At 50.2% G+C, this 16368-nt stretch overlaps 1 protein-coding gene across 4 annotated transcripts in view; it reads right to left on the bottom strand.

Annotated features, from left to right (window-relative positions):
- SSH1 (slingshot protein phosphatase 1) overlaps positions 1 to 16368 on the bottom strand; it is a 56403-nt gene that overhangs the window by 16279 nt on the left and 23756 nt on the right. For 2 of the 4 annotated variants that reach the window (XM_086348457.1, XM_086348455.1), the window contains 8 exons: positions 13930 to 14033; positions 9336 to 9403; positions 8741 to 8862; positions 6661 to 6729; positions 5017 to 5082; positions 3342 to 3536; positions 1958 to 2051; positions 816 to 944 (listed from right to left, as the gene is read on the bottom strand). In XM_086348457.1, coding sequence (XP_086204583.1) covers positions 816 to 944; positions 1958 to 2051; positions 3342 to 3536; positions 5017 to 5082; positions 6661 to 6729; positions 8741 to 8862; positions 9336 to 9403; positions 13930 to 14033 — 847 coding nt within the window. The remainder of the gene's footprint in view (positions 1 to 815; positions 945 to 1957; positions 2052 to 3341; positions 3537 to 5016; positions 5083 to 6660; positions 6730 to 8740; positions 8863 to 9335; positions 9404 to 13929; positions 14034 to 16368) is intronic. The other 2 variants (XM_086348454.1, XM_086348456.1) reach the window with 1 other exon arrangement.

Below are 16368 nucleotides of genomic sequence, written 5' to 3'. Positions count from 1 at the left end.
CTGAGGTATAGGATGAAGGAAAACTGAGGCCAAAAGGGTTGCTCCCAGGCACCCAGCTGCTCAGGCTGTGGAACCGGAACCTGCTTGCGGTTGGCGGGGGCGGGGACGGGGGGTGGTTTCCAGTCTGCATCATGCCCTGTGGACCCCTCGCTGTAGGAACGTGCCTTCCTCTACGGTCCCCCTGACTTTGAAAACGTGCCGGTTGCCTTCTATGGAGATGGGACAGCTTTATGAAAATCTGAGCGAGACACGGGGCGGAGGGAGCGATGGATGTGCAGACCCCGCTGGCTGAGTGTCAGCAGGGTCTGCGCCCTCCAGGGGCTCTGGGAGCAGGGCCGGAGCTGCATGTGCACCAGTGGGGAGGGTGGGGCACTGCTGCCGCCTCTGCCTTTTCTCACATCTTGGGTCGCCTAGGCCTAATTTTGGGGTTAGGCATGTGTGCTTCCTGCGGTAACCGGGCTTTTTTTTTCCATCCCGAAGACCATTTGGAGGGGTTTTCTGGTAGTGACCGAGGAAGGCGGGAAGGTGGTGTGCGTCTGCAAAGGGCAGCCAGTCTCTGACGCCAGAGAGCTCTTCAGACAACTCCCCTCAGCTCAGCTGGGAGCCTCGGCTCCAACGTCTGGCTCGGTAAGCAAACCAATAGGCTGCAGGCCAGAGAAAAGGGTCAAGAGGGGAGTTCCCGTAAAAGTCAGGACGGAGGCTCCAGGAACTCAAGTTTCTCCCCCTTCATGACTTGCTGCAAACTCTAAACAAATCCCGGTCTGATTTACATCCCCTGCCCCGAGCCAGGCCCCGCCGGGCGCTGTGCCTCTTACGAGATAAAGATGGTCGAAGATGAGAGAGGGCTTGTCCATCTGTCCCAAGATAAGGAGCATCTCGTTGTCTATGAATTCCTTGAATTCTTTCAGGTTACAGTTCATCTGTTTCTCTAATTCATTACGAATCTGCAGAGTGGAAAATATTAGGAGGGTTTAAAAAAACAAAAAAACCCCACAACAAACCAGTTCCTTCAAAGAAGTCAAATCACGACATGAACTATGCTGTTGCTGCTGTTCAGTCTCAGTCGTGTCTGACTCTTTGCAACCCCCTGAACTGCAGCCCCTCAGGCTCCTCTGTCCATGGGATTTCCCAGGCAAGAATACAGAGTGGGTTGCCATTTCCTTCTCCAAAGGATCTTCCTGACCCTGGCATCGAACCCGTGTTTTCTGCATTGGCAGGCAGATTCGTTACCTCTGAGCATCCTGAGAAGCCCAACTGTGGCTGTTTTCAAAAGAAGTATTTGGGGGCTTTTTTCAAGAGTCATCACATATGCATTTAGACATAGCAAACACACGCATGGGTGGCAGGAACACAGGCTGCTGCTGCTGCAAAGTCGCTTCAGTCGTGTCCAACTCTGTGCGACCCCAGTAGACAGCAGCCCACCAGGCTCCCCCGTCCCTGGGATTCTCCAGGCAAGAACACTGGAGTGGGTGCAGGCTACTCGGCCTCAAAGTGACTCTGACTGGGGGACGTTTATTATTTCAAAGAAGGAATCTGATTCCCTGGAATCTTTTCTACTGAGTTGAAAGCACTTAATGCTTTTCCAATGCTCAAATCTATCACCATGAAAACATAAGATCAGTTTCATCTCGCTTTGAAAGATACCACGATGGGCTTCATTATGTGTTATTTCATAAGAAAACTGTTTTGTACACCGTCAACCTGCTACTGAATTCAGCTGTTACTATAATTCACAGCATTCCGTGGACGAAAAGCAACAGAAAGAAGAAAACAAGTCATCCAGAAAAACGTTAAAGTGTGGTTTCATCTGGCTTTGGAAGGAGTTTTTCACACGTGCTAATTCATAAACAGATTATGTGTGACTTTTTTACAATGGCAGCTTCAACCTCTCGGCTCTACTCAACCAGAAGCAGGGACACCCACGACCTCAGCCTGCCCAGCAGGGATGCACTCTTACTTCTTTGGACGTCACATTCTCCAGGTCTTGACTCATCATGATGCTCCGGAGTTTGGCTTTGATGAGACGCTCCGTCCTCTCCCCTTCGGTCGGCCTGGGGAGAAGCCATGTTTAGGGACGTGCAGAACTGAAGAGGCCTGTGGTCGGCGTTCACAGAAACCCCAGCTGCGCCTGGGCAGCACGGGGCACAGCTCAGGCACGTTCTCACTGAGAAGGGGAGAGGGGAAGGGACGTCCCCCCAAGGATGCAAACGGTGGTGGCGAGGCACCCTCACTCCTCGTGCGGGTCTGCAGAGCCCCAGACTCTCAGGGCTGGAGGCTGGAATCCCCAGGGCCCTCAGGCAGCCCGTGGCCCAGCTGCAAACGGCTCCTTAGCTCCTTACACGTTTAAACAGAACCAACATCTGCGAGCCTCCCTGCATCTTCCACAGGCCATCCTGATCCTGGGGCCACACGGACTGACCAGGACAATCCTTCTCGCACGTGACGCGCCTTCATTATACTCGAAGGCACATATTCTCGCCAACGCTCTGGTACTTTCTTGGAGGCCTCATACACATGGCTTCTGATCCTCCCCACATTTGCAGGGCTCCCCTCCATCTGCAGCTCTCCTACATGTGATGTCCCTGAGGAACAGGACACTCAGGACGAGGATCCTACCAGGAGAGAAGGGGCGAGTGCCTCCCTCCTCCTGGGACTGGAGCTGACCGAGTGTGGCCTCGGGGCGCGCGGGGGCACCTCTGCCCTCCCTCCTCCTGGGACTGGAGCTGACCGAGTGTGGCCTCGGGGCGCGCGGGGGCACCTCTGCCCTCCCTCCTCCTGGGACTGGAGCTGACCGAGTGTGGCCTCGGGGCGCGCGGGGGCACCTCTGCCCTCCCTCCTCCTGGGACTGGAGCTGACTGAGTGTGGCCTCGGGGCGCGCGGGGGCACCTCTGCCCTCCCTCCTCCTGGGACTGGAGCTGACCGAGTGTGGCCTCGGGGCGCGCGGGGGCACCTCTGCGGCCTCTGAGAGGCGACCCGGGCCTGCTTGCACGCAGTCGTGTTTCGGGACCCGAGGAACCAGACGTTACATTCATCTTATAAACTCATTCACTCTTACAAGCAGAGGAAGAGGCTTTGCAAACCCCATCTGTGGCCCTGGGGAAGAGGGGCTGGAGCACCGGCACAGGGAGGCTGATGAACAGTTATGGAGCCGCTCCCCAGAAATGCATTCACACCTGAACTCGTCTATAATTTCCAAAGGGGGAGTGGAAGTCACAGATCCTCCCCCAGCCAAGGACAAACCCCGGGGCTGCAGGTCAGGAAGCCCTGCCTGTGGTGCTGGTTCTGGGACATGACGGGGCTGGGATGCTGTGCGGGCCAGGGTCCGGGGGTCGGGTACTCACTTGTCTGCGAACAGGGCGGGGGAGTCGGGCCGCGTGGACTCGAGGTCCTGCATGGCGTTCCACTCGTTGATGCAGCTCTGCTCGGAGCCGATGCAGCTCTCATAGTAGGAGGCCCAGAGCAGCGCCACGCCCCCTGGGAAGTAGTTGTGCCGCCGCGCCACCTCGCAGGCCTTGTGCAGGACCTGCAGGGCAGACCTGGGGCCAGGGGAGGGGGAGAGGGTCAGGGACAGGAGACCCGAGGCGCCGCACGGCCGCCAGGCACCTCTGCGGGCCGCCAGGACATGGGGCAGTGACCCTGAGGGCCAAAATAGCACCTGCCATCAGCCCCCAGGAGGGAACAACAAAGCTTCCTAACTCGCCCAGTCCGGCAGCCTCCCAGGTCACGTTCCATCCGCGGGTGGGCTCCCAAGGATGGATTCACTGCTGAGGCTGCGGTTACCTTGAAGGCAGGGACCCCAGTTTAGCAGAGCAGTTGGCAGGAGTTTCCTCAACACGCGGCACAGAGGGCTGGTTGTGTCCTTAGTCAGTTAATTTTCAGCTCCCTCCCATCAATGTCAGAATAGCTTAGATGCTCAGATTTCCTAGGGAAATGAGTTCTAGAAACTAATTTTAATATGAGAACTGCAGAAGAGATTTGGGAAGGCAGAGTGGGGCGGAAGAAACGAAACTGCAGATGCATATGCTGGCAGCCAATTTACTTATCCTTTTCCTACTTCTTTTTACAAAAATATCTGCTGAGTATTTCTCAGTGAATGGGGTGAATCAGGTATCAATGAAGGGTGGACGAACGAGGCCTTGGATGGAAAAATTATCAGAGAATGAAAGGCTACAGTGTAAGACAGTGTGTCGGGGGCATCCCTTAAAAGACTGGACACAGAATTACCACATGATCTAGAGATTCCACTCCCAGGTACGTTCCCCAAAGAACTGAAAGCAGGGATTCAGCAGATACTTTGTCCGCCAGAGGTCACAGCAGCTCTATTCACAGCCGCCAAAAGGAGGAAGTAACCCAAATGTCCATTAAAAGACGAACAGACAAACAAAAGCAGTATATCCATATAATAAACTTACTGTTCAGCCTTAAAAAGGAATGAAGTACTGCAACATGGATGAACCCTGAAAGCATCGTGCTAGGCACAAGAAGACAGACACAAAAGGACGGATGCTGTATGATCCCACTTCCATGAGGGACCCAGAACAGGCAAAGTCATAGAGAGAGAGAAAAATAGAGGCTACCAGGCGCTGGGAGAGGGGGCAATGGGGAATTAACGTTGAATAAACGCAGAGCTTCTGTTTCAAGTGATGAAAAAGTTCTGGAAATGGAGAGTGATGATGGTGGACAACACTAAATGTACTTAATGTCACTGAACTGCAACCTTTAAAAATGCTTAAGGGACTTCCCTGGTGGTCCAGTGGTTAAGACTCCGAGCTCCCAATGCAAAGGGTGTGGGTTCAATGCCCCAGTTGGGGAACTGATATCCCACATACTGACTACACAGAGTGGCCAAAAAAAAAAAAAAAGCTTAAAATGGTAAATTTTATGTTACATGTACTTTGCCACACACATAAAATAAACATACCTAAATGTGCTTCTAAGGAGATGGAGTTTTTTAATTAGTGCTGTCAGCTAGGAAAATATTTGTGAGGAGTTAAAAGTCCCTGAAACCACACTTACCACATGGCCTGGACAGACACAGGCTTGAAGACATGCATCCTCCCAGCGGTGCTGACGCTGAATCCACTGAGAATGAAAAACAAAGACGGTGCGGTGAGAAGGCGGAGCCCCGACCACATCCCTGCCAGGTGCTGGGGGACACCCTGAGGACAAGTCTGTCTCATACTGTCTGACGAGGGACCATAGGCCACAGGGACAAGGGCAAATGCGGAAAAAAAAAAAGAGAGAGAGAGATAGGTTCTCAGATCTGGAAGACTGGCTTTTAACCCAGCAACGTAAAGTCAGCCAAAAACCGAAAACCCAGCAAAGGGCAACCCCAACACTAGACACTCTCGCTTCACTTGCACACCCTGCTCCCCCACTTCGGGCCCCACACACACTATCTAGGTGTTTTTTTTTCATTAGGGTCTTAGTTGCAGGCATGTGGGATCTAGTTCTCTGACTAGGGATCAAACCAGGGGCTCTCTGCATTGGGAGCTTGGAGTCAGCCACTGGACCATCAGGGAAGTCCCCATCCATGTTTTTTAGAGTTGCATAAGAAACACATTAACTAAAGATAAAAGTTTAAAAGGGAAATATATATGGTAATTCCCTGGAGGTTCAATGGCTAAGACTCCTTGCTTTCATTACAGGGGGCACAGGTTCGATCCCTGGTTGAGGAACTAAGATCTTGCAAGCTGCATGGAAGCGCCAAAGATTTTTTTAAAAGTAAACAAATAAAAATTTTAAAAAATTAGAAAAGTAATCGTAAGCCCATGTCTTCAGTAAATCTCATTTTCATTTTTCCCTCCCAGTTTTATCTACACAGCCACATAACTTTTCTTGCTGGAATCTCAGGTGGAGATCATTTTCTCCCCTGCTTCTTCCCACTCGTGGCCATACCTGAGGTCTCCCCACCTGGCTGCCGCTCTAGGATCTGGACCACCCTCGGGCCCTGGTCTACCTGCCTGGCCCGCTGGGATGATTCCACCTCTTCAGCGCCCCCAAGGGGCACCCGAAACACACTGCACCTGCTGGTGTGTGTCTCCCCTCAGCCCTCAGAGACCTGGAACTCCAGCCACACCACGTCACCCGTGCACTTGCAGGGACCAGCCGCCGCGAGGGCACCCGGCGCGTGTTCATTTAACAACTCAAAGCAAATGGAGGAACGTCTGTTTAATGCTATTCTTGAACTTCATACAGCAGAAGATCTCCCCAAAAGCAGACTGTTTCTGTTGGTACCTCGTGACCCAGACTCCCTTCTCATTAGAGGAGTGTGCGTGCTCAGTTGTGCCTGACTCTTTTCGACCAAATGGACTGTAGCCTGCCAGGTTCCTCTGTCCATGGGATTTCCCAGGCAAGAATACTGGGGTGGGTTGCTGTTTCCTCCTCCAGGGAATCTTCCTGACCCAGGGATCTAACCCATGTGCCCTGTACTGGCAGGTGGATTCTTTACCACTAAGCCATCAGGAAAGCCCAAACTCCCTTGTATCACGTCCCAAATGGACCCTGCCTTGTGAGCCTCACGGGAGGGCAATGTTACTCCTCCTGACGCGATAAACATGTCACACGTGGAGACTGTGTTAATGATTACCCAACAGGTCCAAACTGACTTGTGTTTCAAAGTCTACGGTGAAACAAGACTTTTTAAAGAGGTCTCCTTACCCATCTCCATCGAGGTGGATTTTTGTGTCGCTCCACAGTCGGAGAACCATCCCGATGGTACAGCTTTTACTACACAGGAGGGAAGAGGAGACGTCTGGAGTTAGGGTCCACCCTCCTGCACGAGGCCTTCCCTCGCTGTGTCTCCACCCAGCTGGTCCAGCTCATGGGGGGGAACCACCACCTGCCCCTGGTCCCACTGCCTAGGGGTGTATCTGTCTGCAGGGACAGCCCACCACTGAATTCGAGAAGACGCGGGCCTCGGATGGCCAGAAAGCCCAGCTTAGAGACAGTCTCGGGGGACCACGACTCCACAAGTGCTAGGCCTCAGCTGCAGCTCTCGGGGCCAGGGGCAACCAGCGGGCCACGCCCACAGCGCAGCAGGGGGGAGCCGGCAACGGCAGGCACACGCTTGGCGTGAGGCTACACGGTCTAGGGGACACGGGCAAATCGTGGCAGCTGCCCTCAGTCTCCTGTCCTGGGGTGGCAGGGGTGGGGAAAGTGCCAACACCAGGACTGGAGTTCACTTCTGGACCTCTGTTTCTGTAGCTGCTGTGCAGTTGGTGTTTTAAAATTGAGCGTAATCTGTGGGGTTTTTTTTTTTTTTTGCATATCCTAACAGCGATATGATACCTGACCACTTCAGAGCCTGGCACTGCTGAGAAACACAGATGGAAAGAAAAGGCTTTATCCGAGGGTCTCTTCAGATCACTATGAAAATTCTTCAGGAATGTGAAAAAGAGTCGGCTTGTGAGAAACAGCTGTCACTTCCAGGGTCAGCTCAGACCACCCCCAGGGACCCTACACGGACATCTCTCTGTTATGGGCTAATAGCCCCCAAGGGACTACGGCTATGCACACAAAACCATGCCACAGACAGTCCTCAGGTTCACGAAACCCACTCGATCCTCTGAGTATCAGCAGCCGTGGGGGATCTTCTCAACCCTCCGCTTCTGTATCTGCCTTCCTTTTACTTCATTTACTTGTAACAAGCAATGGAGTCTTGGTCACAAGGGTGGGACTAATGGCAGCCCCTTCGCAAGAACAAGACAAGACAGCACAGTCTCCACCCAACCACTGCCTCTGCGGCTTGTGATTTCTGCTATTAGTTCTGCCTGAAATGCTCTTCCAACGCACCCTCTGACCTGCCCCAATCCCAGACTCACCTGACAAGCCCGTTTGTCCTCTAAGACTGGGCTTAGCCATCGCCTGCTCCTGAAGGCCTCTGGCAGGCTGCCTGCCAGGCCCGTGCCTCTCCTGGGTTCCCATGACCACCCCACACTTCTCCATCACTGGGTACATCACCCTGACTTCTGGTCACGGCTCTCTCCCCGCTGAGCTTACAGGCTCCTTGAGGCCGAGAACTGTGGATACTCTTGCTGCCCTGTGTGCCGGGCTGAGCCTATTGCCTCATACTCAGGAGATGGCTTGCTTAATGAAGAGCAGGTTAATGAGGAATAAAGAGAGTCTACTCTAATCCACTTTTAACAAATTCAGGTTCTGCAAAGATCTCACTCGCATTAAGTTCTCTGATATGTAAGGAGAGTCGTTCACCTCCATTTAACACACATAATAAGATCTATGATATAACTATTAGAAACTTGGCCTCCAGTTACTGGGAAATTCCCAACCTCTCTTCAAGCCTCTGACCTAGGACCCATCAACAAGTACTTGGGAATCCACGGGATATTAATACTGAATCAGGCCCTTGATATAATGCCCATCGATCACATACTTTCATATGGGATGGTCAGCCTGGAAGGCGCCTTCCAGCTTTACCTGGTCCTGCTCCTGCTTGCCCTGGGGTATTCACCATAGCTGTCACCTCCTCCAGGAAGCCCTCCTGGTTAAAGTGCCCTCTTCTAGGGCACCCCTGGGACCCAGGGTTAAATCTCTAAGCAGAGTGTAGACCCTAAGCTCAGCACAGCACACGAGAGCTAAAACGAGGGGCTCCACGGTCCCCAGGGCCTGACCACCTTGTCATCTACTGTCCCCACCATGGGTGTGGGACCCTGGAAACCTTTTTCCAGCAGCAACTCCTGGCCATGCCGCAGAGGGGAGCCACCGTGCAGAGCAGACTCACCTCTCCTTACTGGAAAAGTCGACTCCCAGCAGGATACTCTCCTCCGTGTCCTGGCGCCCACTGCTGTCCACCACCACCATGTACCGGACCCGCTCCGCCCAGGCACTCTCCAAGCGCACGGCCTAGACGGGCGGACATGCTCTCGCTGCCTGCCTTTCCAGGCGGCCGCCCCTTCCTCCACCAGCCCAAGACCGGAGACTTTTGTTTTTATCTTTCCCCTGAGAGTTTTGGAATTAAGATCAAAGTCTTACATCTGGTTTATATCCCCAGCATGAGGGACAGCGCCTGGCTCAGAGGAGACCCTCAAACTTCGTTAAATACGGGTGAACAAATAAAACCCAGAGAAAGACGATTTCAGCTCAGCACAGACTGACCCAGAAACCTTATCCACCCTTTCCTGCACCTTCTGGGGGACAGAGGAGCAGATGGGGATTTGGCCTTAGTGAACAGCTTGGGAGAATTTGCTATAATGTAAGAGAGCCAACCCCCTCCACCCCCTCATTCCCCAACCTCCCTTCCAACTCCCTGATCGTCAGTAAGTGCTACCAAATGTCACCATTAAAAACGAAAACTTGCCACTCTCATCTCTTCTTACCAGCTTGATTCTATCTTCACAACGCAGAAGGTTGATCATGACTTGAAGATGTTGAGGCAGGTCCCCTGCTGGACAAACGGAGGAAGTTTAGAATGGGTCACCCACCCACGCTCTAGGCAGACAACCAGGAGGCTGGTTTTGAGGGTCGGGAAGACGGACTTCCCTTAGTCCACTCCTGAATGCCGCGATGAGTATGCGTGAGAGAGAGTTCACTGCCAGGTTTTTTAAAGTTGCTCTTGTTTTCTGAACTAATTGCAATACGGGTTGTTTTTTTTTTTTATTACATACAAAATCTGAAAAATACAGACAAGCCTAGAGAAGAAATGTTATTAAATTCAAGCAAATGTGACTTTGCAGGGGTGGGGGCAGCAGAAACTATAGACACAGCTGAAGAGACGGATTTGCTGAGGGTTGGTCTGAAAGAAAAAGGACTTGGCGTTATTTTCTGTTTAAAAAATCTGCCTTCAGTGCAGGAGACGTGGGTTTGATCCCTGGGTCAGGAAGATCCCTGGGAGAAGAGAATGTGTTCCAATATTCTTGCCTGGGGAATTCCATGGACAGAGGAGTCTGATGGTACTACAGTCCATGGGGTCTCAAAGAGCTGGACATGACTGAGTGACTAACACGCACACACCACTTTCCTTAAAAGAGGGTGAAAGACATGACTTCTATAACAGGAGGGAAAATGTGTTAAGTCACTGCACAGAGAGAAGGGATGTGCTGGGTACCCAGAGATATAATTTGAGTAAACAGCAATGGCATTTTTTTTTTCCTGCTAAAAATCATGTATTCTTTTTTGGTTTGTTTACCCCAGGTGATTGAAAAGAGACAGGAATCCAGGGTCAGCCTCCGAACATCACTAAGTGGCTGCAGGGTCCCTGGGGGGTGCCTCTGGGCTGCAGGGAGGGGAAGAGAGTTTCCTGGAGGTGGTGAGCCTCCACAGCCACACAGGATCCAACCCACAGAAGGGCTGCGTGTCCCAGGCACAGGGGACCCCATCACTGAGCTTCATAACTAGAAAGTAGTGAGGGTACTTCCAATGCCGCTTTTTTCCCTAGCTTATGTATATTTCAAATATGTCTGTGTGGGGATCGTTCTGAAGAAATGGTTCAACTGTAAAGATGCTGATGCGGAAGAAAAGTGCAAGGAGTAATTCACAGAAAATCCATAATCATTTCAGTTGTGCAACACTCCTAAGAAACAACTGTCTTAAGAAAAAAAATGACCCTACAGATCATGATTAGAACCTAGAGGGATTAATCCACTGGACTGTTCCTTTTTTTTTAACTTGATTTTCCCATATAATTTTTTTAAGTTGGTATGCTGCATTTTCATTTTTTATTTAGTTCAAGAAATTTTCCTTTTTATGGCCATGCGGCATGTGGGATCTTAGTTCCCTGACCAGAGATTAGACCCCTTGCATCCTGCTGTGGAAGTGCAGAGTCTCAACCACTGGACCGCCAGGGAAGCCCTGGGCATGTTCCTTTGGCAAAAAGCATCTTTTTAATCTTAAAGAAGGTTGACGAATGATGCACAAACGGCACTTCCAGCCTCAGAGAGGAGTCGAGTTTGTTGGAAACCTGCCCCCTTGTCTTCTCTCTTCCAGGATCCCACAGAGTACCACACCCTACACCGGCACCACGTCCCATGAGAAACGACTTGGAGTGGACGATCCTCGTTCCTTTTCTCTACCCAGCAGCACGCTCACCTGTCGTGTCACCAACGTCAGGATGGCACACAACCACCACGGCTGGTTCCCAACTCGCCTGGGTGCCCCTGCCCCCTACTCTGAGTCACAGAAGCACATGGATCAAGGCGGACACCAGTCCCTTGTCTGATGAGTGGCTCAGTGAAAACGAAGCTTTCCACACAGATAGAGGCCTTTCCGGAAAGGCAATGGTACCCCACACCAGTACTCTTGCCTGGAAAATCCCATGGATGGAGGAGCCTGGTGGGCTGTAATCCATGGGGTCACTATGAGCTGGACACGACTGAGGGACTTCACTTTCACTTCCATGCATTGGAGAAGGAAATGGCAACCCGCTCCAGTGTTCTTGCCTGGAGAATCCCAGGGACGGGGGAGCCTCGTGGGCTGCCGTCTATGGGATCGCATAGAGTTGGACACGACTGAAGTAACTTAGCAGCAGCAGCAGCAGAGGCCTTTCAGTGGGACTGTCTGCTGAGACGTGGAATTGCTGACAGAGAGAAATCCCAACCCCAGGCCTGGCAGCCTCACACAGTCTCTGTATGTTAAAGTGTTTAGTAAGCACTCGAAAAAAAAAAAAAAGCAGAGAATGTGAGCCTGAAGTATAGGTTGGCCCTGGAAAGGAAGAGTCTCGGCCCGACTGGACTGGCTAACATGAGCAGAATTACTCGACGTGGAGTAATGTCCTCAGCTTGGCTGAGGTTTGCTTAGGGGCCTGTGGGTCGTCTGGGGGACTTGCCGTGAAGTCCAGTGTGTGCCTGACCCCCAGTCATGTACTGAGCATCTGTGGCCAGTGGGCAAGCCCTGCTTTTTTGAGCTCATGGCTCCCCCAGACCCCAGGGCAGAAAAGCCAACATATCAGGCTCCTTTCCCATCCTTGTGTTACCTTCCAGAGATGCACCAACCAGGTGGAATGAGGGATTTTACAAGACGGTTTTGTAGTCACTTCCCCAAGATTGCGCACAGTATGCAAATATTCGCTGAATTTGAGGAAGGAGACATTTAATAATCAGGGAACAAAACTGAGCATTGGCTTTGCTCATGCATTATGGTTAAGCCACGAACAACAATTTACACTCCTTACAGGGCAGAACTGCTAGCAGATTAAAGAGCAAAGGTTCCGTTTGTAGTTTTATTGTACCAGCAGTCACTGTAGCAATAATTACAGCTAAGCAGGCAGAGCACCAAGGAGAAGGTAGGCCTGTTAACGTGCATAAATTTTACATTTCTCGTCATCTGAGTTACGGATATTTGATGTCCATTGTAAAAATTAGGAGACCAAAGCTCAGAAACTGACTCTGAAAGTTCTGTATGCTTGCGGAACTGGGGTCAGAAGCCAGGTCTGTCTGGCTCCAGAATAAATATTCTTTCCACAAAACACACTGCCTCCCTGCGCAGAAGGATTGTTTACTTAGCTTACGACAGACCTAAATCTTGATTGTAAATATCAGCATGTGACAATATTGACTGAGCCTTGCGGGTTGCTATAAAATCTAAGACAGGAAATTCTAGCCTAGAGACTCAGCTCCCAGATGAGGCTTGACTGACTTGACGTTAGACAAGCAAGATGACCGAAGTCACAACAGAACCGGCCCCAACTGCCAGCGCCTTTGATTCGCTGTTGTTCTGAGAGGCGAGGTCTTTCCAGCACCTATTCAGAAGTGAGCTGCCCATCCAAGAAGCGCCTGGAGAGGCTCCCCACTGGCTACAAAGGTCCACTTGGACGCAAATGCCTCGCTAATCCTTTCCTCCCAAATGCCTTCAGGTTCAGGGTCAAGTCACCTAAGAAAACCAGTCCTGTTACTTTGCTGCTGCTGTGCAGTCACTCAGTCCGACTGCAACCCCAGGGACTGCAGTGTGTCAGGCTTCCCTGACTTTCACTTCGTGGGCATTTTTCTTTTTATTGAAGGTTGTTTTTTTTTTTTTAATGTAGACCATTTTTAAAGTCTTTACTGAACTGGTCACAGTATTGCTCCTGTTTCTCTGTTTTGGTTTTTGGTCACGAGGCACATGGGATCTCAGTTCCCCAACCAGGGACTGAACCCGTGCCCTCTGCACTGGAAGGCGAAGTCTTAACCCCCAGACTGCCGCGCCTATGGACATTTGTACACGTTTCTTATTTCCTTGCTTTTGTGCCTCAGTGAATACTCAGTTTGATGCCATTTTATAATTTCTGTCTACTTCCAAAAAACCACCCACCATTAAAGAATAAAGACTTCCCAACCCAGTATGTGCCCAAGGTTTATAAAAAAATTCCCCAAATGAGAGCTTTCCAAACGCTCAGAGCAATGACAGACTAGGCATCTCGTACCCCAAGGCAGTACTTTTCAAGGGGACAACGTCTGGCTATAAGGTGCTCTGGTGCATTTGTTAAAAAGGCATGTGAAGAAAGTCAGTGTTAGCTGCTTAGTCATGTCCGAGTCTTTGCAATCGCATGAACTACAGCCCACCAGGCTCCTCTGTCCATGGCATTCTCCAGGCAAGAATACTAGAGTGGGCAGCCATTCCCTTCTCCAGGGAATGTTCCTAAACCAGGGATCAAACCCGGGTCTTCTGCAAGGCAGGCAACTTCTTTATTGTCTGAGCCACCAGGAGAAGCCCAGGATACCGTAACTTAAAATCTGCAGTTAACTGATAGACTGAGTAGGGAAACTTCACATCCAAACAGAAAGCTGCTGACCTTATAAGGGTGCTGGCTCCCAGTGCCGTCAGGAAAACACACATGGCCTCAAGAAAAGAGCCTCTGACCTGCACCTGTCATCACCAACCTGTGCTGCGCTATTTCCCTGGCCTTGAAAACCAGCCAAGTGCTGAACACCAGTGTTGGAGGGTTGCTCAGTCGCATAGAAGATAACTCCCTGGGTAAGAGCATCAGTTTAGAGCCATCACCTGCATGCTTGTGGGGGTGCTGAAGACTCCGCTGGCCTTGAGGGCTGCTTCCCTGCTGTAGGAAGAGGGCTGCTCCTTTCACCATGAAAAAGCTCTCACTTAAGCTGGGGAGAGGAAAAAAAACAGAGCACAGTTAGGCTGGAATTCACAGAGGAAAATGGGCAAAGACGAGCTGCAGAAGAAAGGCTAGAGAGTGGCATGTAAAACGCCAACGGGATGAAATAGCTCCTATGGTAATCTCACACAGTACTCCCCCCAAACCTCTGCCACAAGCCTGCTGCTGGAGAGTTTACGGGACAAAGCAGGATACTTCGGCTACAACACCGAGGTTCTCCATGGGCTCCTCCAGCACTCAGAGCCCCTTCCTGCAGGACACTGTGAAGGGACACCACTGTAATACGATGTCTTCTAGAAACAGAGACTGACTCTCTGATGAGCAGAGGATGGTTCCTTTTGTGAATTTTTCAGACTTTTGCTGTTGATCTCTGCCCCCAGCACTCTGAACTTTTAACAACCTCACTGCTTCCTGGTGTCTTCGGTTCATAGAGCATAAGGAAGATGAAATCACACTTTCACTATCTGTTTGCACCTTAAGAAAAATGGGTGGCTGTGACCACTATTCCCATAGAAAAGCTCAAGTTAACCCAATGAACTTCTCAGCAGAGGGAATCTTTGGTCTTTGTTATTTTAACAGGCAATAATATCCATATTTAACATATGACTTTAAGAATTACAATAAAAAATTTCACTTTCATGACTTGGCTACCAAGAAAATCTTTAGCTTATGCAGAAATCCACCCTGTATGAGCTGATAGACTATATTAGCTATTAATTACCACCAATTACTTAGAAAAAACCATCATCTCTGAAAACTACACATAAGGCACACCAAAATTATTAATAGTGCTAAGGTTATCTTTTTTCTACTTCTTAGCATCTTCCAAATTTACTGTATTGAGCAAATATTAACTTTTGTAAATGATATTTTAACTTTCAAAGTCACAATGCAAAACATTTCATTTTTATTAATTTTGTGAAAGACTGCAGTTCAAATTATAGGGAGCTATATATATTATTCATTCTCTCTTGAGCAACCAATTAACATATTTGATTGAAAGAAAAATCTCTAAGAAACAGAAGCACTTAAAAAAAAAACAAAAACAAATCAATTCTTGACAGAAACACAAGGACATCTTGTGTAACATAAAACAACAAAACCATCATTGCCCAGGACAGCTAAAGTTGGTAGTTAAACATTCTCATCCTGGAATATTCAGCTAAGTCTAAAATACAACTCCAGGAGCTAAGAAACCTCACTGCAGGGGCCAGTGTCAAGTCAGCAGTTTCTGGAATTGAAAAAAAAAAAAAACAAAACAGTTATCTTCCATACTGTGAAGACTGCCAACGAAATCTGTTCGTTTTTCTGCCTCGCACGCTAAAAAATCACAATGGCTCAAATAGCAAACGTTAAGGTTTTAGTTCTGCCCCTCTTATCCTACTGACAACTGGCTTTATCTCTTTCCTGTGGGCAACAGCTCACACCTGGACGGCGCCTCTTCTTCATCGTCACATACTGCCAAGTCACCCTTTCCACCCTGTGAGTCCTGTACCTGTGGTGCCAGTTTCAAGCGCTGAGGAGTCTAGGACTGTAAATAATGGAAGAAACGAGATGCCCCCTTTCTGCGAGCCTCACTGACCCATGGCAGGCAAAAAGCTCATTAGCATCCACTGGCCGACAGACATCCCAGGCTGTCTAGTTCGAGCAAATGGCAGAGAACTGCCCAACACTTTTCTACCCCTGAAACTTGTCACTCACCCTTTCCTTAAAATCTTACAACTGAGTTTGTTTTCTGAACTATGCTGTTTTAGGTAAGACATGGATCACTTACTACCTACTTTCATCGCTGCCCGAGAGACTCCAACAAAACGCACGAAACTTCAAACAGCAATCAGTTCATCGAAGCAGCTGGCGGGGGGGGGGGGGGGCGGGGAGAAACTTTGCAAGGCATCATCAACCTCTTTTTGTTCATGAGTTTAAAAAAAAAAAGAAAAAAAAAAAATCCATAGTGACCAGAAACCTGAGCCCTCTGGAAGCAGCCAGCCAGTGACGGTGACCTTTGCCTTGGAAATCATGGGCAAAAATTCCCCTTGGTTTCCCTTATATTTCCTTGGGGGGTGGGGTGGGGGTGGAGGAGGAACAACGCAAAATAGGCTGGTTTTATCCCGTGATCGCTTTCGAGGCCAGTTGTTCCTCAGTGTTTCTGAGGCTGTTAAAGAATCAAGAGCCTTGAGGCTACATGTCAATTCAGGGGGCTGTGTGCCTGGGCTCCCCGGGAACACTCTGCCTCTGTCCTCCTCTGGGCAGGGCGAGATCTGAAGCTGCAGGTGGGGAGGCTCAGAGAACACACCCTCCCCAGCCTCAGAGACGGCCCTGTGGCT

This window comes from Bos grunniens, chromosome 17 (assembly GCF_055505025.1).
Source record: "Bos grunniens cultivar Pamir isolate PY7600 chromosome 17, Bosgru_T2T1.0, whole genome shotgun sequence".
Taxonomy (NCBI): domain Eukaryota; kingdom Metazoa; phylum Chordata; class Mammalia; order Artiodactyla; family Bovidae; genus Bos; species Bos grunniens.
The sequence above is the reverse complement of the archived record's forward strand: the minus strand, read 5'-3'. Positions and strand labels throughout refer to the sequence as shown.